The sequence below is a fragment of the Onychomys torridus genome, chromosome 3, assembly GCF_903995425.1.
Source record: "Onychomys torridus chromosome 3, mOncTor1.1, whole genome shotgun sequence".
Taxonomy (NCBI): Eukaryota; Metazoa; Chordata; class Mammalia; order Rodentia; family Cricetidae; genus Onychomys; species Onychomys torridus.
This window is the reverse complement of record NC_050445.1, coordinates 73,472,395-73,497,579: the sequence shown is the minus strand read 5'-3', so window position 1 is coordinate 73,497,579 and position 25,185 is coordinate 73,472,395. Positions and strand designations below refer to the sequence as shown.

General features: G+C 35.4%; 1 protein-coding gene across 1 annotated transcript in view; it reads right to left on the bottom strand.

Annotated features, from left to right (window-relative positions):
* The window catches only part of Sema3a (semaphorin 3A), a 199,318-nt gene that overhangs the window by 15,300 nt on the left and 158,833 nt on the right, over positions 1 to 25,185 (bottom strand). Inside the window, exons 10-15 of the mRNA XM_036180344.1 lie at positions 22,183 to 22,327; positions 18,186 to 18,405; positions 14,532 to 14,623; positions 8,284 to 8,325; positions 5,025 to 5,182; positions 284 to 351 (exon numbers count right to left, since the gene is read on the bottom strand). Of these exons, the coding sequence (XP_036036237.1) occupies positions 284 to 351; positions 5,025 to 5,182; positions 8,284 to 8,325; positions 14,532 to 14,623; positions 18,186 to 18,405; positions 22,183 to 22,327 (725 nt within the window). The remainder of the gene's footprint in view (positions 1 to 283; positions 352 to 5,024; positions 5,183 to 8,283; positions 8,326 to 14,531; positions 14,624 to 18,185; positions 18,406 to 22,182; positions 22,328 to 25,185) is intronic.

The window sequence follows — 25,185 nt, the reverse complement described above, 5'->3', positions numbered from 1 at the left end:
TGTGTTAATGAAAAATTCTATTGCCTACCTCCTTGATTAGCTAATATGTAAAAGGATGTTTATAAACCTGACTTCTTTTGTCTAAGACATTTGAGTTTTGTTTCTTATAAAGATCTAAAATCTTGAATTTCTTATACTTGTGATCATAAAAGCTATTCCCATTTTGTGGGTTCTTCAGCAGTTTCTTCAGGCCAGACCATACTTCCCCTAAGTGTTCTTGAAGAGATGTGTGTACTCTTGTCAGTTTGGTATCAGAGGTTTAAAGGTGAAGAGTATGACTTACCATGGTGTTGTAAGTCTGAACAGTGAGTCAGTGGATCTCCATTTCTTATATCTTGTCGTCTTGTGCGTCTAAAACAATTACATTTAAAAGACATTATTCTATCTCTATTTTCCCAGTTAGGAATTTCTGAAGAGTCAAATCTTATTGAATATTATAGACAACAAAGCAAGACATGCATTTGCATGCAGTGTGGGTAGAGGAGGGGTCAAAGGTGATCAAATGGGGAACAAGGACACCAAATTCAGCAACTGCAACCAAAGGTCTTTATCTCTGAGAGACAAGAAATGCTTGTTTTCTAACAGGTATCAGTCAACAGCAATCTAACACCGAGAAGCTCTGGACTTCATTTTAGAGGAAATAAGGAATAATACGCTGAAACAGCAACCCATTTCTTCAATAAACACAATTGAACTATTCTTATCATCTATGTGGGTGTAAGCTTGAAAACTAAAATTCACATGAATGATGATTGTCCTGATTGCTCAAACATACTTTTAAAATATACTATTGTCTAACTTTAGAATATTTAAGCTAAAAATTCTTTTTTATTGCTTTTTAATTTTGTTATATCAGTATTTTATAGAAAAGCAACTTAAAAAAAATTTTTTTTGAGACAGGGTTTCTCTGTGTAGCCTTGGCTGTTCTAGAACTCACTCTGTACACCAGGCTGGCCTCGAACTCACAGAAATTGTTTGCCTCTGTCCTGAGTGCTGAGATTAAAGGTGTGCACCACCACAGCCCAACTTAGAAAAGCATCTTTAATGTATATTATTTGATTTTTTTCTTTGGTATTAGGGTTTGAAGTCAGAGCCTATTGCATGTGCTGTACCATTGGACTATAACTCCAGCATCTGGCTCTTTCTTTCCTTGTTTTAGATGGGGTCTCCTTCTTCAGTCAAGGCTGGAGTTTCAGGTATACACCACCATGATTGCCCTATCCTATGGGTATGGTTGGAAATGAGTTTATTTGTGCATTGGAGAAATGTAGGAAAACAACCACAAATGGTGACCTTAAAGGCAAGATCGCCTTTTGCTAGGAGAGTGGGTGGACCAAGATGACCTTCTCTTTTACAGAAGAGCAGAGTGTATACATCAAACTAGAGTTAGCTTCCTTGCCAGGCTTCTCAAACTGTATGTGAGGTTACTTGCAATTGGACACACTTAGAGGAGGAGTTGGTCTCCTGCTACCAGATACAGAATAGATGTAGACAGAGAAATAAGAAAATATAGAGAATGGATGTATGTGTGTAACACACAGGGAAAGTCTGGTTGTACTTGACTGAATTTTTTCTTTTTCATCAATTTTAAAGGTATTATCTAGTGATGAAATTAGTTACTATTTTTTAAAAGAGCACCTTTATTGGTCATTGAAAATTGTAAACATGGAATTCATTACAGTACTCATAAATTTAGAAGTCTAAAGTATTTATAGATTTCTATTTGTAGAAGTAGTGAGACTATCAAACAGATGTGTACATTTGAAAATGGAGCCAACAAGAGAACTGTGAAACCTGAACCACAAAGCATTGGGGAAAGCCTTTCTCAATGGTTCAAGCTTTAAAAACTGCTATCACAAGATATATATGCTGAAAGGACTCTATACATCCTTCTCAAACACATTTCTAGTACCAGACACATGGAGTTAGATCAAGTAAAACTTATAATTCACAAGAAAAACAAAAGCACTATCTTTTGGTCTTAATTTGTGGATGTGTGAGAACCAGTTGTAAATATAAAAATGTGAGTTTTAAATGATAGTTATCTTTATTTCTTTTTCTCCTTTTTTGATAAGAAAAACTTAAAATTCAAACCTCTCATTACCAAAGCTTGCAATGTTCTCATTATTATTTCTTATAAAAAATAGTCATTTTTAGATCAAATATGAATTCTATAAGTAGGACAAAAATTTCATCTTAAATAATTTATAATTATCACAGTAATGACTGTATATTGCAATGTATTGAAAGATCCACAGTTTCTCTAACCAAGATATATTAACTTCAAACTCAGCCAGTTTTTTCAACTGTAAAATTCCAACAGATTATGAAAGCGTTAATCATAACATTTCAATCTATAATTCTGAAAGATTAAGAAAACTCAGTTATGTGTGTGTTCTGCAATAGGAGTTTTTACATTTAGAATCAGTGTGATTCTGTGTTCTAATTTTATGCTAACATATGAAGCTAAGTTGGTGAATTTCTTAAAAATAATATTTATTTGTTTATTTTATGTATATGTTTGTGCATCTTTGGGCATTCATAGATATACCTTGAGACCAGAAGAGGGAGTTGGAGACTCTGATGCGGAAGTTATATGTGGTTGTGAGTCATCTATGTGGGTCTAGGAACTAACCTGGGGTCCTCTGTAGGAGCAGTGAATGCCCTTAACCACTGAACCATCTCTCCAGCCCCGGTTGTAGATTATTTAATATTGAAACAATAATATCCCAAACATCAATGAAAGTATTTAAGTTGATGTTAGGGTCATCCTTTCCTATAACATTTGTAATAATACAAATGCTCTAGAATATGTTTCATTACTGAGAAAGGCTGATACACAGAGCTTCTTTGGAAATGTTATCTATGCTACAACAAAGTTATATAGCTCCTTAAGTGCAGTGGCTTAGGGATGGTGGTGACTTTTCTCTGTTTGAATAGGTCAATATGCATGGTGGTAAGCTTGAAGAAGTATTTTTGTTTTATTAAACACTAGTAAACTAATTGGTTTGCAAAGTTATGTTGTGTTGAACAGTTCTCTGTAATATGAGAGCACTTTCTGAAAATAGTATTACATTAAATGATTGAATTCCCATTCCGTTTTATTGTTTTTATTTAAAAATTGTATAAATACTGTAGTTTACTATATTCTTTCTCCTCCTCAACACCCCTTCCCAAATCCTTCCCATTCTTTATGCATTGGCTCTTGCATAGGAAGCTGCAATTTTGTTTAATCTGTTTGTGCTCTCAATAAATTTTTGTTTGTGCATGTCTGCATTGTGTGTGCTGTATATATATTTTGAGCATGCAGATGTGTGTATATGTGTGCCTATACACTCGTGTAGGTCAGACTTTAACAGTGGTGCCTTCTCTGTTGCTCTCTGCCCACACCACATCATTACCATCACCATCACCATCATCACTAATGTCATTGTTTAGAGACAGGGTTTCTCACAAACCAGGAGCCCACTGAATTGGCTGAACCTGGAGCTCACCAATTTTTTCACTGGAGAAGCTGATCAATGAGCTCTCTGTCTGCACTCCCTCCCCTCAGCAGTGTAGATCTGTGACTCTTTGCCAGGCTCTCTCCTGGGATCTGGGATTCTGAACTCAGGTACTCCTGCAACAAGTACTTACCAACTAAGCCATCTCTCCCACACCTGTCAACTAACTTCCTAATTATAACTTAGCAATTTTAATTAAACAATTCCCTGTAAAATAATTGTAAGTATTATCAAGATATCATTTAAAATGCATGAGTAGTACACATACACACACTCACATGCGCATATGTGTGCATGCAGATGAAGTTGAATATAGAGTTTTATGTTTCAAGTTAAAGTCCTATAAACACAGGTTGATGTTGTAATAACAGGGACAATTAAAATTTCCTGAGGTAGACGAGATATTTTTAGGAATGTTAGTTAATCATTATTAATACACTAAAGACATCAATGCAACGTTTTTAAATGTAGGAAGAAATTCTTGACTTTCACTTAATCTGTTTGTACGTCTTGTGTTGTGTGTTGGGACAGTGAGACACATGCCTGTTGCCTGTGTGAAGCAGAGATGACCACCTCATGGTTCAGTGCTCTCCCACTTCTGGCTGTCTTGTCCTGCCCCTTGTCCCAGCTCACTTGCTATGGAAGCACTGGGAATACACATGCGCACAATACATGCAGCATAGGTAGTAGGTTCTGGGGATTCGATCTCAGGGCCTCACACTTGCATGACAAGGATTTTACCTACTAACACAATGCCCCAGCCTTCATTTTGACTTTTTAGGATTAGGTCTTTCTATATTCCTTAGATTCCAAAAGCAAATGAACTCCTATCTGTTAAGAAATTTCTTTTCATTTGGTAACATAAATGGTCTTATTAAAATATAATATAATATTTTATATCAGAACATAATATCTCTAGATTTAAAAAAAAAAGTAGATCTGTGGATGATAGAACATTGGGTTCATAACTTTTTTGTGTATTTTGACCCTGTCTCTCTCTTATTAAAATAAAACCGTAAATCTAACTTCCAACCATAAGAACTTAGGGATATTATTTTGTTGTCCTAAGAGTTCCTCAGTTATTTGTCCTATCTCATTTAGGATCCAACTTTTCTACTCTACACTTTTCTTCTTGTTTTGTTTTTTGTTTTAAGGAAATGGGAAAATAAATAAGAACAAAGTAACAATGACAGTCCTAACTGTGGTGTTTATACCCCAATCTCCCGTCATTTGCACGATGGTGTGCTTCTTTATAAAGGGCCGTTCTTTTTTTTTTTTCTTTTTTCTTTTTTTTTTTTTTTTGGTTTTTCGAGACAGGGTTTCTCTGTGTAGCTTTGCGCCTTTCCTGGAACTCGCTTGGAGACCAGGCTGGCCTCGAACTCACCGAGATCCACCTGGCTCTGCCTCCTGAGTGCTGGGATTAAAGGCGTGCGCCTCCACTGCCCGGCAAGGGCTGTTCTAGAAAGCAGATCACTAACTCTGCTAAGAAACATTCCATTTCTCTTGTAGAGCTCATCTTACCTCTTTGCAGTGGGAAAATAGCGCGAGCACGATGACCCATCCCAGGCACAGTAAGGGTCCCGGGCGAGGCAGCACTCTGCACAGGCCTTCCCATAAACGTCACAGCGATGGAGAGGAAGCTGCGCCACCCCAGCAGCTGAGCCAATGTACAGTTGTTGCTGTGGATGAGTGAAGAAAACACTCTTTTGACACTCTCCTTTAAAACCAACTTGTTTAGCCTCATTAACAATAAATTATATTGTGGATCATAATTTGTTTTAGATAGTTTCTTCCAAGGTCTGGCAGACGATACAGTTGTAAGTGGAGTAGAAACCAATTGTAAGCATCTGACTGCAAAGTGGAGATAGAGACATGCTTTGCTCACTAGCGGATTGGTTGATGATACAGCAAGCCTTAAGCCAAGCCTGACGATATTCTGATGTAGATTCCAGGGACCCACATGATGGGAGATGAGAACTGATTTCCCCAAACAGGCCTCTGTCCCTCACACCTATGAATCACACTGTGACAACCCCAATACATAAAATATGAACAAAAATGCAACACATTTTTAAGTTCTATAAATACTGAGACATATAATAATAGTCCATAGGCAAAAGACTTTAAAGTATATTTTAATTTTCTAGGATGCAGATGAAAATTGAGTTTTAGAACAACTTCATTGTGAACAACAGGATGTTCTTTAAAATTATAAGTTGTCTGATAGTCAGAAATGGACACGGTCAACATTGCATTCCCAGAGACTTTCAATTATAGGTTATATTTGTACATGTAGACAAGTGTGTGTGTGTGTGTGTGTGTGCATGTGTGTATGTAAATTAAATGTACACTGAAGTATTTACTGAAATCTAAGAAATTATTGAGGAGTAGTTTTATAGATAATAGGCCAGTGCTTAAAGCTAAGCAAAATACTTATATGTTATAAAAGTATAATAAGAGGTAAGAATAACAAATATATTTCCTTGTGCATATATTTCCTTGTTAAATATTGCTATTCCATGCAATGAAGTAGAGAAACAAAATTATTATATATATTAATAGATGCTTATTTGTTTTGCTATATTAATTTTAATATTATACAGAATGAGTTTGTAAATCAACACAGTTTAAGAAATGTTGATTCCTTGGTAAGATATTATGTTTCATCTTTTTTAAAACAATGAATTTAGAGATATGCTGAATAATGGCAGTTTCAATGTGATAAAAAATGAGGCAGATATAACATACTTAGCAAGAGTGAGATTACTTTGGGCTTTGTAGAAATAACCATAAACAAGGTTGGCAATGATAAACACAGACATGATGATCCTGACATTGGCATCCTATCTTCTTTTGTTATTTTTGAGACATTTTCGTATAGCCTAGGTTAGTCTTAATCTCTTGAATCTCCTGTGCCACGCCCAAGTGTTTGGATTATGAGTGTTTGCTACCAGCTCTGGCTTTGTGATCCACTCTGAAAAGGTCAGTGACCTAATTGGCCATGCAACCAAAAGATCTCATGCTTGGCTAGTAATGGTTCAGAAGCACCTGCCAAAATTATAACTATAGATTTATAGGCGTATGGTATTTGAGTAGGAAAAGAACTACCCAAACAAAGTTATCACTATCTGATGCATACCTTTAGGAGAAAAGTAGGAAAAAAAATGTACAGGAAAAAGCAAAAGCAAAAAGAGTATAGCCATCCACATGATTTCCAGTTGTGAAAACCTAAACTCCAATAAATTGCCCCAAATTAAATGCAATTCAATGTCATTTTGATTTTATCATAATTCTTCAGGATTACTAATGATACATAAAATAATCATGCTATTCACATGAAGCATAGGGGCTTGCAGGCATCAGTGAGCATAATCTAGTGACTAGCTTAGGAACCTGATGTGCTTTTTCTGCCTAATTTAACATCACCACAGGAGATTTCACTAGCCTCCTTATGAGTGGTGGGCCATGAGAAGGAAGCGATTTCATTATCTAGGTTAGTTACAGCATCACATGTCCCTCCTTAAATGCTGTCTCACTTTAAAAATGCTCCTCAGCGTGGATGAAAGTGAGTCATATTGAAAGAAATCCATCTCTCCTCTATCATTGGAAACTGTAAGTCCAGGATTCTTTCTTCTATTCGTATGATTTAAATTGGCACTTTTTAGTTGAATGTTGTATTAATAGACAATGCTTCAAAATGTTTAAAATCTTAATTTTCTTTTTCAAACAGTATGTTTGGCTAAATTAGACTTAGAGGTAATTCAGTAAGGATTGGCTCTGAAATCTAGCAGGGAAATAAATATAAATAAATACCTTTAAAATGATTGCAGGAAAAATTATTCCTGTCTAGCTTCCACCCTGGAAAGCCCCAGATTTCCTTGCCAACATGTGACAATTTTTAGATTTGAAGAACAGGTGAATACATGTTAATGAGGTGTAAGATAGCAGTATCAGGTCAATAACATCTGCACTCTGAGTTTAAATATCTTGGAGATTATCAATCTATTTTGATACATCTGTGTGCAAAGGGCACACACTGCATTTCGTTGGCACCATGATTTAGTGTTTTGTTCAAGAGGTAGAACACTGTCAAAGGCAAGGCCAGCAAACAGATCAGAAATAACTCTAGTCAAATGACTCTTAAACCCACAGTTCGTACACAAGCTTTTACAGAAGAAAAACAAGTCCCAGTTCACTATCATTTTTATACTATGTAAGTTACTAATTGATTTCAGCTTGGTCTACCAATTTAGTTCCAAAATTATCATTTGTATATTGGATTGAAGGGTAGGTAGCAATGCAGAAACTATACTTGTTAGAAGTCAAACTTGTGTCATACTCATAGTTCTTGAGAAATCAGTTGTTTTCTTGTGTGTCTTGTCAAAGGTCTGTTTGATATGAATGGAAAGACTAATCAGAAGCTGCCCTCAAACTGAACTTTTAGCATTCTAGAACATTCTACTTGGTAGTGCTTCATTGTATGTTTAACTGAAGTGAAAGTCGCCTTTTCTGTTCTCGTGATACAATACAGCTGAAGGTAGGAGCTACATTTTAAGCTAAGATCTTCTGAACATAACAACCATCTGCTTAATTTTCTGAATCTGTAAGGTGCATAGGTGTTTATTAGCCTGTAAGGCACAGATGACACAATTTCCTTCTGTTAGCTTGTTAGATTTTTTCACTACTCACATATAAATATGATGGATGATAAATAGAGCTATCAAGTTCAAACGGAAAACTAACAGAACACAGTATTGACAGTAGCCTATTATGATTGTACCTGCTTCGTAGAAAGTTCCATTGCTGATATAGTTGTTGGTTCCTAAAAGAGAAGCAAAAGAAGCATTTGATAAAGCTAATGGCTAACGCACTTACTACATTCTCAGAGAAGTAATGTCACTGCTGACAACAAACAGTATAACTGGAAATAAGATCTGTGGAAGAAGCTGAAGAGTGAGTGCTGATGTGTGAATAAGGGCACACCAGCACAGTCCAGATGGAAGTCCTTGGGGGTCCTGCCTGCAGCTGGGCAAGCTGTGTTTGTCACCCCCTGAATAGACCTAGAGAAAACTTCTCAGTAGGTCCACAGCAAATCAAGGAAAAGTAAATTATCTAATCCCCCCTGTCTTAATTCCTTAACTTCATTATCCTCTATTTCCTCTTCTATTGGTATGTGAGACAAAGACAGGCACCCCATGTTTTCCTTGGTCCTTCAGGTGGAATTGGATGTTCTAACCTGACTGTCATCAGTTCCATTCACCTCGCTGTCTTCTCCATCTAGCCATCCTCTATATGATCTTCCATTTTCAGAAGCAGAATTCCCCAATGAAACTCCATTGTGCCTCCAAGTCCTTCAGTGATCACTTCCTTTTAGCCTTCCCTTTGGATCTTTGGTGTCTACCCAACATCCTGACTGCTTTACCTCTCCTTGTCATTCTTCCCCCTCAGCCTTCATTTCACTGAGCTGGGCCACTCTGGTGCTGCCCATCCCACATGCAGAGGCCAAGCTCCAACTCCCCACTTCAAACCTGATGGCAAAACTGAGCACACGATTTTCTTAACTTCTGTACAACCTGCCTGGCACTGTAGTGAAACAAGTGGTTAAGGATGTGTGTTAACTTAATGAGATAATTTACAGATTCCTAATACTTTTCTATTTTACAGCTTAAGTGAGTGATAGAAATTATTAAATAGAGTAATGATTTCTTCTAGAATTATCAATCACAAAGACAACTATGATGCAAATAATGTCAGCCCATTGTGTCTACAAAGAAAGGGCATAGCTACTATTTAGTAGTATCAAGTCACAAAAATAAAAGCTGTATTTCATGATAAATATTCTGCTTTAAGGGATTTTAGGCTTCTACAATATTGGAATAAGTTAACAAATAAGGAATTAAATGTGTCAGGAGAAATTTCCATGGCAACCTCTCCCCCTCTAATCATCTCACATGAGAAATTCTCATGTGACTAAAAAAATTAACTAAGTTCATGTGGATCTGTATCAAAGAAATTTTATAGCCAAGCTTTAAGGCATTGAAAGTTAACATCCAATGTAATAAAATATGAGGTCTAAGTTCTTTTTAAATAGAGTGGATTGCATTCTACTTCATATTTATTGATAATACAAAAGCAAAAACATCTATAAAGTAGATGAAAATGGGTTATCAAGTAAACTGTAAAATATAAGACAAACTTGAACACACATTGGATTTCAGTCATATTATTATGCCAATATTCAAGATTAAGCTTATAGTATCCATTAATTAATATAACCTTATTTATTATTTATAGCAGGAAGTTAATAGCAATTTAGTATATGTACTGCAACTGAATTTTAATGCACAATATATCACAATGACATCCATTTAAATAAGCTGTATTTTTTCTGAGAAATAACTGGTGGCAAATATGACTTCCATTTACAACAGATGTAGCTTCATAAGCATTTTTTCCATGAAATTAGTTTCAATTGCAAATTTAATTGGTGTTCAAGTTTTAAAAAATGAAATAAGAAACTTAGCATCTTTTCAAGATTTTCTATGACTCCAATTTACTATACATCTCCCAGATATTTTAATTTAGTCCTTATTAAGCTTTTGCACTTGCAAAGCTTTTTCACCTGCTGACCCCGGGAGATTCTGATATAGCTCACTGGATGCTCAGTACTGGAAAGGAAGCTCCTTCAGAACAACTTCTCAGACTGGGGGTTGGAAAGCATCAATTACGTTTTACATTTGAATGAAAATTAAACTCTTTCATTTGTTTGCTCAGCTGTTCATGGAATATTGCATAAATTGGGTTTAAAATGCAAGTGTTATTGATGTAACTGCCTTGCAATCCTTTGCAGCCAATAGAACTATAAAGAAAGTCCTTTGTCCCCACGGCGCCATGGCTGCGTGTGAAACTTCACCGACTCAAAAGAAAGCCCATTGGAAGGACTGGAAAGAAAAACCCACACTGACCAGTTAAGGTGAAAAATCACCATGTGTCTGGCTTTTTATATCTCCTTAACTTAAAAAAAAGACAAAGATAGGGAAGCAAAGCATTCTAGAACAGATTTTTATGAGCGTAACTATTTTCCAATAACTAACATTTATCAATTAGCTTAATTTGACTCTAAAAACAGAATCTTTATGAGTTTATGATTGCAGTCTTCTTTATAAGAAGGAATTGATGCTCCATAAGCTAAGCAGGTCACTCAGAAGCACAGAGTGAACAAACTCAAGTCCAGGCGAGTGCTGGCGCAGCGCATTTCGAGCTTGGTGTGTTAGCGCTGCAGTGCTATTCTGGATATTTACTAGCAGGTGGGTTAGTTCCTTAGTCTGACACCGATGCCAATTTTACCTCTTAGAGTCTATTAAAAGCTCTGCTCTGAAATGGAAATTTTATTGCCAAAGAATATTTTTCTTTCTATGCAGTGATTGGGATGTGATTTCACCCTGAATAAAAGTATCTTGTAACCCAAACCACTGGAATGTTCTGTGATTAGCCAGGGTGTTTTCCTAAACCGATCTCAAGATGGAAAGAGGTATGTACTGGTTTTAATCCAAGAATTTATGGGTTATTCAGTCTGAAAGAGACTCATATGAACATGGTCTCATGGAGGTAGTAATATGGGTAAATTAACTTAACATTAAATATGTTTCAAAGTTTTAAAGAGTACCAGCTAGGATCATGACCTTAAATTTTCATCTTATGTATTTACCCTATGAAGCTGAGGGGCAGCTCAGTTGATCTTTTTAAACTGTATTTTATTTTACATGGAAAGACACAAGTGTCAAATAGAAACAGAAACTGTGCCATTTTCCTGCTTTTCATTGTATGTGGCTACCGCTTTAATGTGTTCTGCTTTTCCTTTTTCTGTCCCCCACTGCAAAATTAAACAAAGCTTGACAGTGAAATATTCCAATTGCTAGCCCACAATATATGTATGAACTTTGGCTGTTAGAATAGAATGCAGAAAGTAAATATTTCTGCAAACTCTGCCCAAAGATGTTTTGTCTGCTTGAGTGCCAGTGCCAAAGAAATAATCGTGACAATGTGCACAGCAGAGACCAGGAAGTGAATGGCAGCAGCATCTATGGAAGGAGACAGATTTCCGTTGCAGCCATCTTCAACACAACTGAGATACAGAAATAGTTTCCCCCTTTACAATACAGGGTTAATTATTCATTCTTAGAGATTGGTAATATTTTTCTAAATATGGAATAAATGCCATAGATATGTGTCCTAGAAGGCATAACTGGTGCAAGTTTGAAATATACTTCTTTGAAAATCCCCAAATAAGAACAAAATGTAATAGATATTAAATATCTATATCTGCAAGTCTATTGGTACCTGTCATGCTTTTTAAAAAGCCATTTTAGCTTATATTAAACTCCTTTCAAGTTGAAATTTTTATTACTATATCAAGGAATACAGGTAAGACGTTAAATGCAAACCTCAGATTTCAGAAACATTAAAAACAAAATTTAGTTACAATATTGAATTATTGCCAAAATATGCATGACTTAATTAATTAATAAAACAAGAAAATAATGAAAAGATGAGAAAAATTATTTATAAATGCCCTAACATGACTAAAATGATTCTACACAATAAAATTTCATTCTACTAAGTGATAACAGAAAATTAGTCTTTGAAAATAAGTTGTATAACACAGAGGATCCTTTTACATGCATAAGGTCAGAGACTGTTCTTAGAGTGGTCACCTCTTTCTGACTCTGTCTGTCTGTCACTCTCTCTGCCTAATATACACATACATCACACACACACACACACACACACACACACACACACACACACACACACACCTGAATTGTTATAAAAGCCTGACCCTATGAAAGGTGAAAGAAACACTAAATCTGTGAATGAGGCATTTGTGAGGTGCCTGGCTACTGTCACCCATGACTTATTTTTGCCACAGTTACATCAATAATTATTTTTCAGTGAAGGTTCTTTTCCTTTTTATTAAAGAATGAGATTAGATCACCAGGACTTCATGGCTCTCTTTCTCATGGACTTCCCCACTGTTCTTCAATCTTACTTGACTACTGGATTCCTTGAAAAGGAATCTTACAATCTTTATCATGTTTAATTTTTTGCATTGGTACTGTTTCATTTATTTAATAGAATTTGACTGAATTTATACTTCAGGCTTTAGAGATATAACAATGAATGCCAGGCAGCCATTTATGAATTTAGCCCACATTGCCCATAATTTGTTTGCTAATCTAAATGCACTATATAGTGGATGACAGCACATTGAATAATTGTAGTTTTCAATTTATAGGTTAAAGTTCCAAGGCTTTTTGAGATAACTCACTTGGAATAATACATAAGAATCAGTTCACACTATACACTCAACATTTAAAAATGGCCAGAAGAATCAGTTTTTAATATTGGAACTGTGATTTTTTATATTTTAAATATTTAAATTAAGGCCACACAGAACATTTATAAGGAAATCTACTTGTGTGCAGTTTAGATGACTGAAAATAATAAAATAATAAATATTAATAATATTCTAGTTGAGCATTGTGGCTCATGCTTATAGTCAGAGTCCTCAGGTTGTGGAGGCATTGATCAGAGGTTCAATGGCATCCTCAGCTGCACAGTGAATTCAAGGCCAGTCTGGCATACAGAGACACTGCCCACAAAAGAAAACAGAAACAGGTAGGGTCCCACTAAAGAGCCCGAGAGCACATGGGCCACAGTGCTGCCACTGCCTAGTGCTTGAAGCACAGGTCTCTGGGTGAGGTACTACAGTCGGTATTTGGCAGATAAGAGTTTTAGAGGCGTTGAGTGAAGCAAAGATTGTTATGCAGGTTAAAATGAGGATTCTAAATTTTCTAGTAGAAGACTATTCAGCTGTTATTATCAAAGATTTAGCCCACAGTTTACCAGGTACATGTTTGAAGGACATTCCTAATTCTAACTAAATTTTCACTTCATTTTCTGCAATTTTTACTTATTTTCTCTTCAAAGACAATGGAAGTGATCCCTGAGACATGAGGCAAGTACATCTGTACATAAATAGAGTACAAAAGGGAGTGAGGGGCATTTAGCTTCAACATTAAATGTTGAGTTAACTGAAAATTATAATCTACTGCATACACACACACACACACACACACACACACACACATACAAGATATATATATTTCTGTATGCCAATGTGACACACATGGAGCACAAATGATATCACATGATTTCATTTCCCCTTTTCTGCCTACTTGTCTCTTGGCATTCAACTTTATTTTATATTTCTAGATTTATCAGTAAGTACACACTGTACTATTTTATCAAAATATTTTAAATAAGTATGTTATGTGTCTTACATATAATTCATACCAAAGTGTGACCCCTGTTCAAACTTTACTGGTTGGCAGGCACTCTAAACGAGCAACATGGATGATATCTATGTTGACCGATTGAACCCCTGCTCCAGCCTCAATATACCTAATACTTGAAGATTCTATCCATACTGTTGGTGACTCAGGAAAAGGAGACAAATATTTGTCCATTTTTGAAGTTTGCCAACTGGACATCTAGTATAAATTGTCTGCTACTAACATAAGCCACTTAAACTCTGATTTTCTGAAGAAAAATATAAAATAATGTAGGAATTAACTGAGATATCATTTTTCCCTTGGCATATTAAATATATCTCCCTAAAAGTTCCCAGGGCTTACATATCATGGCAGATTTACTATAAAGTGCAAGAGAAGAAATTTTGAATTGGGAGATAGTTGATCTTCAAGGTAACTTATATAAATGATACAAAATGTAAATCATATATTTTCTCACTTAAAAAAGAAAATATGAGCCAAGAATTTTTATATCCTTACATTTAATTGCACTGACACTTCCAAGATTTATTTTGATTAGTGTGGGGTTTTGTACTTGACAATCTAATTAGAAGTTTCTACAAGGGCACTGTCCACAGTGAGTTCAGTGTCCATTTGTCTTGGGGGACAGATATGCAGCTGAACCTGCAGATATTGGAAATTAGGCAGCACTCACCCTGAAGACTGTCATTTCTTCCAGAAGAACCTCCTCTAAGTCATGCCAAGTCTCCTTGGGGACTGAGACCACCTTAAGGACAGTCCCAACATCTTAAAAGAAAGCAGAGGAGAAGGTTACAGTGCAGGTAGATAGATTAGAATGGAGTTTACCCCTAATGGGACAACAAGGAATTTTGCAAAAAGCTTTTTTGTTTTGTTTTATTTTTAACTTGTGGAATGGGGAGTATGAGCATTAGCCACAGCCCACATGGCAAGCTCAGGAGAAAACTTCTTTGTTAGAAGTGGACCATTTCCATTGTTGGTGACTCCATGCTGCCTAGTCCAGGGTAACTGACCTGCCAGCTTCTGAGTCCACCTTCGACCTCCCCAGAGAAATGCTGAGATTACAGCACACTTCTGTGTCTACTGGGGGTCTGGACCCAAGATTTCAACTAAAGCATGCATTTTTACACACTGAACAATCTCCCCAGCCTCACCAAAAGAAAAATTTTACCATCCTGGCTCTTTGTATTTCTTTTTCATGTGGATACATTAGTAAACGTCTACATACAAGTGCATTTTATGTAGTTAGACTATAAACTATAAAGATAGCCTTGGAACACAAAAATCAAATTGTAGAACAATATCAAACTTAAAAAAAGAATTTAACCTGAAAGTATAGAAATTCTCAAAAATATATTAAAAACAACAAAAATGGCTAAGTTGGATAGCTTTTTATTTTGTTTTAAATTTTCTTTAACTGGCATGCATTCCAGAATATATATATATGTGTGTGTGTGTGTGTGTGTGTGTGTGTGTGTGTGTGTACACATGTGTGTATGTACTTGTGGAGAGAGAAAGAAAACAATTTGACATGACAGACTTTTCCACTTTTATTTTGAAATCAGCATATGTCCATGAAGACTCTGTAAATGTGAAATGTAAGGGATACAGCCCATCCCACGTACTAGAGCCTCAAAATTCAGCAGCACACCCCTCTCCCAGAAGCTGCCGCACTTCGAGGCCCTTAAGGCAAGCTCAATGATGCTGAAATGAAAATGCCAGTGTGATTTCTCAAAATAAATACTCTGTCCACAATACATACACTTGGAAATCAATTCTAGAGTCTTAAAGAAACTTAAATTTAGGCTTGCGAATTATAAAAAAATTGAATTTATTTTACAGGGATTTAAACTACTACCTAATTTTCATTATGAAGAGAGAAAAGCTGTCATGAAAAGTCCTGCCATCTGCAATGGAAGTTTCACTTGGGACATGTGAATTTTCCTGTGTTCTAGGTGTGATTCCATTCTTTGTTAGAAGGCAAACAGGGTTAAGATAGTAATTCTAAACGATTTCAGTTTTGAGTAGATGTGATCAGTTCTTTGCAGTTTCAGTTGGTTTATTTTTTAACAAACTTTATCTTTTTTCATAGGAATCCTCCCCACTAGAGACAGCTATACCAGAAACAGCGTAATATATTCATTCTATGGGCCATTCTCCTCAGCGCCTTGGCACAATGTACTCTGTGTGATCAAGGCTATCCCTTCTAAAGTTTAAAAAGGCCACTTTTAAGAGGATCCTTCTGTGTTTACAGGACCTTAGTCTGCTCATAACACCAAAGATGAAAGGGAAATTAGGTTAATCTACTTAGTGACTCCATTGGGTCTCCTGGACCCAAACACAACTTTATCTCTCTTCCAGATCAAGTTTTACTGAATAGTATTTCAAACAATTTCACACAAATTGAATCAGATTACTCAACAAAGACCCATGTGCTATGAAGTGAAACTTAGTTAAAAGATAAAATTACTGTAATCAATTTACTTGCTGACAGATGACCCTAGTCTGTACTAACCTACAACCATCCACATTATCCAATGTTCATTCAACATCCTCATGAAAAGGGGGTTTTTAAAGGCAGTTTGTGTCCTAGAGAAATTAAATGCTTTGGTCAAATACCTGGAAGCAGGCTTTATCACTTTGAGAGTAAATAAGGGACTTCTGAACCAGAGATGGAGAGCAAGGCTGGTGTGACATTGTTCAACAAACCCAATTATTCTGCAGAGATTCAATTATAATTTGACATTTAAAGACAAGTGAATATTTACTAAAATGAAATACTATCTTATATTTCTTTATTTTATTTGTAACCTGTAGGTGCTACTACACACAGCCATTGCCTTTTATGGAACACTGAATCTCATTTGGATTCTTTTATTTGGTAGGGGAATGTTTTATCCATAAGAGACTGTAATGTATTGTTAAGACCTGACACTGTTAAACCTGGTAACACCAGGATTTCACAATTAAGTTATGAATCTTCAAGTAATTTTACTACACATTTCTGTTCTAGTGTAGTCAACGTAATTGTCTTTGTGTTTCTCACAAGGGAAAATAAATGCTATTGTACAAGGTTTTGGTGGAGCACTTGCTTTGTTTCATTTCTTGTTGATTTATGTCAGTTAATGAAGTTAATGGAGACTAGGAATTTATTACCTTGGAATCTGACATTAAGTGGCAAGTTTCAGATTTGTAACCAGTACTTTCATAAATAGCTTCACCATTTAGAGAGTATGGGAAAACAAAATAACATGTCAGAGTAATAATAAGACTGAGTCTGAAAAATATACCTGCAGAAATTTGTTCAAAAAGTGAAATTAGTGAAAAGATTTCATTACATTTCTAAAGAAAAGCATCTGATGAATGTTGACTCAATTTTCTGATGGAGATTTTTGCCATATTTCATCTGTATGGCAGAAACAATGAGCAAATTATTTTGGCAACCTTTATTTGATTGAAGGTTTTCATTAATGGTGATGTTAAAGTTCTTATAAATTTGCAGTAACACATTCCTGGACACTTATTCAATATGCTGGGAATTTCAGTCCTGATTTGAGCAATATTGTATGTGTGTGTATGTGTGTGTGTGTGTGTGTGTGTCCCTAACCAGAAGAATTATGATTCAATTATGATAACTGATTATTTAGTTATTAAATATACCTGATTGCATTGATCAAGTTTCATTCAAAAGAAAATTTATTTTAAACACTGTAACTACGAAGTGATAACTTTTTGTGTGTTGCGAGGTTTTTAAAATTTAATTAGCATTTTTTTCATTTTTCTTTTACACACCAACCACAGTTTTCCCTCCCTCCTCTCCTCCTGCTCCCTGTTAACACTCCCATGGGTCCCCATTCCCATCCACTCCCCCTCTGTCTCCACCAAGAAAGGGGCAGCCCTTCTATGGGCTTGAACAAAGCACACACCAAGTTGAAGAAGGATCTAGGCCCTCTCCCTGCATAAATACTACTGAGGCAATCCAGCATGGGGAACAGGTTCCCAAAACCCAGCCAAGCACCAGAGACAGACCCCAATCCTTAAGAAAGGAAGGAGGATTGTACAAGCCAGGAGGTCAAGGTCATGACAGAGGAACTCACAGAGACAGCTGACCTGAGCACAGGGACTATGGACTAACAGGGAGCCTGGATGGGACCAACCCAGGCCCTCTGCATGTGTGCAATTGTGATATGGCTTGGTCTGTTTGTGAGGCTCCTAGTAGTGGGATTAGGACCTGTCCCTGGCGCTTGATAATGTATTTTTAATGATAGACTATTCTGTATATAAATACAGTGTCCTGGAAGAAAATATATAGTTGAAATTCAAAGTGTACCTGTTCCGATGAACATGACATCATACTGGCCATCTTCAGCATCCACTCGGTCTACAACAATTTGTGTGAACTGATAATTTACATCCGTTTTGATCATTATTGGGCGGTTATTAATAGGGAATACTGGATTGTACATGGCTGGGTGACTTCTTGCAAAGGTTATGACATCATCAGGAAGGTCTTTTGTGGAGTCAAATCCACCAAATGTTTTACTTGGGCACTATTAGAAAAAGGAGAATACCTTTTAAATAAAATCTAACAATTAAGATTATAAATTATAAAATAACACTTCTTCAGTAGTCTGAGAGTCTAAACCTGTAATTATTTTCTACTATATTTGAAATTGACTAAGTATTAGCTATCACCAGCTCTTCTGTACCTAAATTAGTAGATGAAATTATCAGTGTATATTTCTAAACAAGTATTAATTCTCAATGTTAATGAATCTTTACTTATATCATCACTTCTTGCAAAACTTGCTAATGTATCTGAGGTGTTCAGTATTCTGGAGAAGTCTGACACCCATGTTAACTGCACCAGTCTGTGCTTCATTTCTACAATAGATGTTTAATATGATGCATGACATATGCTATAATTAAATGCAACTAAGGGCGTTTAGAGAAACACTACTTTTCTTGAGCTATATATAACTGCTTTTAGTTTAGAGTCACACCCAAATATAAATGATCTTCCCCAACTAAAAAACAATAAAAACTATTCTTTATTGTCTGACTCATAACATAAGGTTGACAACATTATTAATGGCTTTAATAAAATAAAATAATTCAGGCCTTATTTAGTGTCTATGGCACAGAAACTAACCATTCAGAATGGAGGCAACATGGATAAGATAAACACATAAAGCAGGAAAGAATGTGTTTTTGTGAGCTGGCAGTATATCAACTCTGGATGAAATAGTCTTAAAAGTCAACAAAAAGACAAGAGAAAATAAGGGTTTATTGTCTCCTCACTGTGATTCACTATGTAGAACAGTGAGTACAGTATACCCAGTCTTACATATCTTGTCCTACAGTTCAGTAATGCCTAACTTTGAATGTAAGTGCTTGATAGATAAAATGTAATTAGGATATGATCCTTATCTTACAAGATTAGAATAAGAAATCAACCTCTTGCCTGTTACTTGACAAAGTCATTAATAATTCATGAGTTATTAAATAGTTTTGAAATGAGAATACTGTATATGCATATATGTTTGACCTAAACATGTATTATATATGGTACTAAAATAATATACTTCTAGTTTTGATGTAAATGAGAAATTTATTTAAATATTGTTTAGAATATAGAAATATTTAAATATAGAAATATCAAATATCCACATTAAAACTTATAAGAAACAATGCAAAACTTCAAAGGCTTCTAAGATTATTTAGGGCACTAGAGAGATGGTGTGGCTTCTTCAAGAGGACTTGGGTATGATTCTCAGTACCCGCAAGATAGTTCATCTTCATCTGTAGCTCCAGTTTCATGATATCCAATGCCCTTTCTGGACTTCTCAGGAACTGTACATATGTGGAGGACAGACATATACAGGCAAAATACTCACAAACAAAAAATAAAGAGTGAATTTTTTTAAAAAAAAGGATCTTTGTGTTCTTTATATTGTGTAAAGACATCAGGTACAAATGTAGAAATGTGTGAGTAAAAACTATAGTTAAGGATTTTTTTTAATTTTCCTACAAAATTATTTTAATTTCCTACAAAAACAAAATTTTTAATTTCTTCCTCTACTATCTGTTTTTTAATATAAAATAAAATTTGCTTATAGAATTTTCTTTAAACTTTAATAATAGCTGAGCAGTGGTGACACAGCAGGGTCTCTGTGAGATCAAGGCCTGCCTGGTTTACAGAATGAGATCCAGGATAGCCAGGGCTACACAACACAGTAAAAGCTTATCTTAAAAAACTAGAGTTTTTTCACTAGTAGTATATTGTTTAAATATGCACTTATGACTGCCCCACAGTAGTGTTGTTGAAATGCCATAGTCCCAGCTCACACCTTTAATAGACTTGTCCACTCTCTTCCACACCTGCACTGGAAAATGCTGCCGCGAACACTCTGAGCACAGTGCTTGCTGATACAGTTTCTCCTAATAGCTTACTGTGAACAGTGAGTTAGTACTAAGCTATGGAACTGAATACTGGCACCATTACTTAACATGGTTCCTACCACTGAAATGGGAAAAATAATTGGCTACTGATGTCTATTCTCTCTCTCTCTCTCTCTCTCTCTCTCTCTCTCTCTCTCTCTCTCTCTCTCTCTCTCTGTGTGTGTGTGTGTGTGTGTGTGTGTGTGTATTCCAGTACAATATATCCCATAGAACAAAGCCCAGAATATAGCAATTTCCATATCTTAATTGCTGTTACTGATTTTACATGCATATTTTATATTTAGATTAAAATGTATTTTCAGGAGAGTATTTAAGACATGGAGTCCTGTCAGACAGAGGAATATAAAACTGTCTCCTAAGAAAGAGAGGACAATTTGTTATTAAGAGTTGGAGTAAATACATTTGTTTTCATATATCTCATTTCTTTTCTTATAATAAAAATATTCCATCTAGTCATTTATTATTTTCAAATTATATTGAAGGGTTTTTTGTTGTTGATACATCAGCAGCAGCTAGGAGCAATTTGTGTAAAGCACACCATATTTAATTTTCTCCTAAATAATTTTAGGAATGCAGAGAAAATGAGAATACTAAATGCCTTGTGTTTAGTAAGGTATTAAAAAAGACTTTCCTTGAATCCATCAGACTATTAAAACATTGAAGTGAAATTAAAGTCATAACTAAATTTCAAATGTAAGCCTTTTCACTGTCTGAAATTATTTGTCTTAAATTTTCTTATGATTAGAAAATGTTACTCCTAGTTAGGACAGACAAGAAATGACCTGGGCCAGGAGCTACATGAACATAGCCTCTGGCACACAGGTATAGTGATGATCTATGCACTAAACATTTGGGATGCTAGGCTGTGATACAAGCCAGGACACACTAAATTGTATAGTTCAATAAAGAAATGGGGTAGGAGAGTCATTAGGCCTCAAAAGACAGAAATAAATAAATAAACAAACAAATAAATAAATAAGACTTATGGGCAAGTCTTCTAATCAGCTTCATCTTACAAACAGACTTAGTCCAGTGCCATCTGTGAGGCATTTTCTTGTTTGCTAACTGATGTAGGAGGACCTAGCTCAATATGGGCAGTGCCATTATGGGCATGAGCTCCTGGATGGTATATGTAAGCAATGTTAGCAAAAGTGAGGTTGCTAGGCATCTAGCAGCATTCTTCCATGGCTTCTGCTTCAAGCCCCTACCTTGGCTCCCCTCAATGATGGACAGTAATGTGCTATCTAAAATAGAGCCTTTCTCCACTCCCAACCCCCTTAAAGAAAATGTTACTTCTGACATGGTCTTCAGGCTGACTACCCTGGATTTTTATTGTATCAATGTGTTTCTTTATATGTATTTAAAAAAATGTTTTGGTACATGCCTTTTTCATTTAGTTTGACACAATTTTATTGAGGTTATAATGTTGCAAGCTCAATCCAAAATCATGGGATGATGTTGGTTTTAATACTGTTTCTCTGAGCACAGCCTACCATATAATCAGAATGAGTAGCATCCTCGCCATCACAGAGAGTCAGCCCATATACCTCCTATTATCTTCAGTGTTCCATGAAGATCATTTCCTCAGTGTTCTGCTTAGAAGAGAAAGTGCATAGGCTGCTCATTCTTATTTTGTTAAAAAATGTAGGGATGTATAATGGTAAGGAAAGAATTTAAATACTGGCAGGTGCCATGAATATGACTTTACATGTGGAATTACAGGGGACCATACAGAATCCTAGTCTTGAACTTCTATTTATGGTTATGGATTCTTTGTTCTACATTGTACTAATGTTTACTTGAAATTATTTGTTTATTTGTCAGAAATATATTCATTCCATGTGTTGATTATCAAAGTCACTTACAGTTCCTGGCCGTGGATAGGGCACTCTTCCTTGATAAGGCACCCACTGATAGTTGGGGCCATCTCTGTGAGCATATGGACCAAGGAACACTCTTCTTACGTCACTCATACTGTACATACACACAGCAGATCCCTTGAAGATGTTGCTAGCAGGGAAGAGAGTAGAAACTGGCATTATCTTTAGTCAGTGGCAATGGGATGTTATTATGTTTCAGATGTTAGTGATCAAACAAACATTGAGTCTTTGCAATCACAAATATTGTTTGAGATTCATTTGGTCTCATCGATGTATTTTATAAATGTATAGGAATAAATCATGATTTGTTAAAAGTGTGTGAAATCTTGTCTGTTATTCACCAAATATATACATTCATATCAAATATAAACTATTAAAGCTGAACAGAAAAGACATATATGGATGATCACCTCTGAATGAATATTTGGTTTTGATGTCATAAAGAAATAAAAGCTAAAAATTCTCTTTAACCCTCAAGTATCATTATAGAAGAAAATTATTACAGTGTCAAGAATTTTTAAAAGGTCATTTTAAAAGCCAAAACTGATGCTCTAAAGGAATGTACAAAGCTACATGGCATGTCACACTATAATATTTTAAACTCCCAAACAAACAAGGTGTGAAGTGAAGTAACAGAGTTGGATCTGAAATCCATGGATACAACACTAAGCATAGTTTTAAGGTCATAGCTGTTACTCTATGGTCAAAGTGGAGAATTATGACACATATTCCTATCATTCTATGAATCAAAAACAAGCAGTTCAAATAACTGTGTTTGTCATTGAGATGAAACTATGTTATATTTACTTTGTTTGCAAAAACACAGCTTATATAATATTTTATTTTAAAATATAATGGATGTACACATTCACAATATGGAAACTTTTATTTTAGGGCTGATATCTCCCCATGGAAAATTACTATAAGTCATATTGAAACCCCATATAAATCATGCCACACACGAACTACAGATTCCTAAGCTATAAAAATTGCTCATTAGACAATGATGCAGGAGGGAAGCTAATGTCTACTGGGCTCTGTCAACCATTTAATGTGAGTTTATGACTTAGTACTAATCTTTATAAATATGCATAGCATTTAGTATTTTTATGATAGAATAAATAACAAACTGAAACACATTTGATATATCCCACTTTCAGTGCAAATTTCTTGCATATACTCCTTTTTCTTGGTACAAATTTAATAATCTTGATGAATCAGATAGCGCTGAAGTTTGATGCATACAATTTAGAGTAATTTACCACCAATAACTTATCTTATTTAAAAGAGTGAAGAAATTATTTCACCTGTTAAACAGTGTCAATCAAAATATTGATTGCCCAAATAGTAGCATGGGAATTACCTATAGACTGTTTAGAAACGCAGATTGTTAGGCCCAACTCATTCCCATAGGGTCAGAAATTCTAGTGATAAATAACATGAATTTTATTGCTTATATTTTATAATAAAAATTGTATATGTGATTCGTAGAGTAGAGAAATTGAGTTTTAACACATTCTTGGTGATTCTCATATAATTTCAAGTCTGAGAAGGGCTGTTCCTCTAGGAAATGGGGAAGAGAAAGACAGACTGATAGTTACCACTCACTTTCCACAGTCTTTATTGCTGTTGTCTAGTTATTAAAACCAAAGTTCACTAATACACAGGCATAAGGACTTGCATATAAATTTAGTAATATATGTCTCTTCATTTCTAATGTTAATTTTATTAAGTGATGATGTCAAAGTGATTTAAATGTCTTTAATATTTATAAATAAGCCAGAATAATGTTCTACAATTAATCCTTCACCACCTCCAGCACTTCTTAATGGATTCAATATTATTTTTAAATATTTGCTATGCCTCAATGCATATGCTTACTAATAACCATGTGTGTACTTGTTCCAGAAAAAAACTCCAGATAGGTTGAACCTTATGCTGAGTAGAAAGGTGATTATTTGACAGAAAGATCAAGCAATTGCTTCTTCATTGAGAGCAAGAACTCTGGGAAGAACCAGAAAGGAAAAAGAGCAGGCTGATGACAGGTTGGGAGGATATGGAAAGCAGGAGAGGTGAGAGGATGTGCAAGGCATGGAACTGGAAGTTATGGAAAGAGAAGTTATGGAAAGAGAGAAAAAGAAGCTTGAGTTCAGAACTGTGTATCAAGCAAAGCACACATACAAACCTGTGGGAACTTGGCTCTCAGGTTTCTCTCTCCAGCTCTGGATTGCATTTAAGGAGTCTTTTTATAAGATTATCTTTTAAACATTTGGATTTTAGGTAGCTAATGAAAAAAAGTCAAGGAGACCATCAAAGTAAAGAGTAATTAGAGTAAAAAAAAAAGAGAAAATCTATTTTCTAACTTTAGATAGTTTTGATATAATAAATGTGGTATATTATACTGCACGTAAAATATGTAAAATCATACACATGTATTGAAATGTTATGAAAGTTTGTAATAGTGTTTGTAGAAGTGTCTGAGTAGGTTGTATTTAAAAACACATATGTATATACATCTCCATACATATGCATGCAATCACAGTTAATGAAGAAGAGGGCAGGAATTTGAGGACAGTGGGGAGCAGTATGTGGAGAGGTCTGGAGAAATGAAAGAAGCAGGATGACTGTAATTATATTATAATTTCAAAAATTAAAAAATAAAACATTTCTACAAACAGCCTAATAGTTTATTTGTTGGCTTTTTGCTTTCTCTAAATCTGTAAATTTTTGTTGAATTCTCAGGAAATGTGTAGGAAGATATAGCAAGGTCTTTGCAAGCAGTGTGAAAGCCGCGGGAAGGCTGCCCAACTGCTTGGACACAGCGATGTGTTTTCTCCTAAGTTCTCTGTCAACCCCCTGTCCAGAGAGGCGGCTTTCATTCCAGGGAAACCACTGGTACCAGTAAGTATCCTAGCTTGTCTTTGACCTCGTGTCTTTGGCATTTGCTGAAAGCGATGGAGACAGAGTGGGACAGACCGTTGTGACACT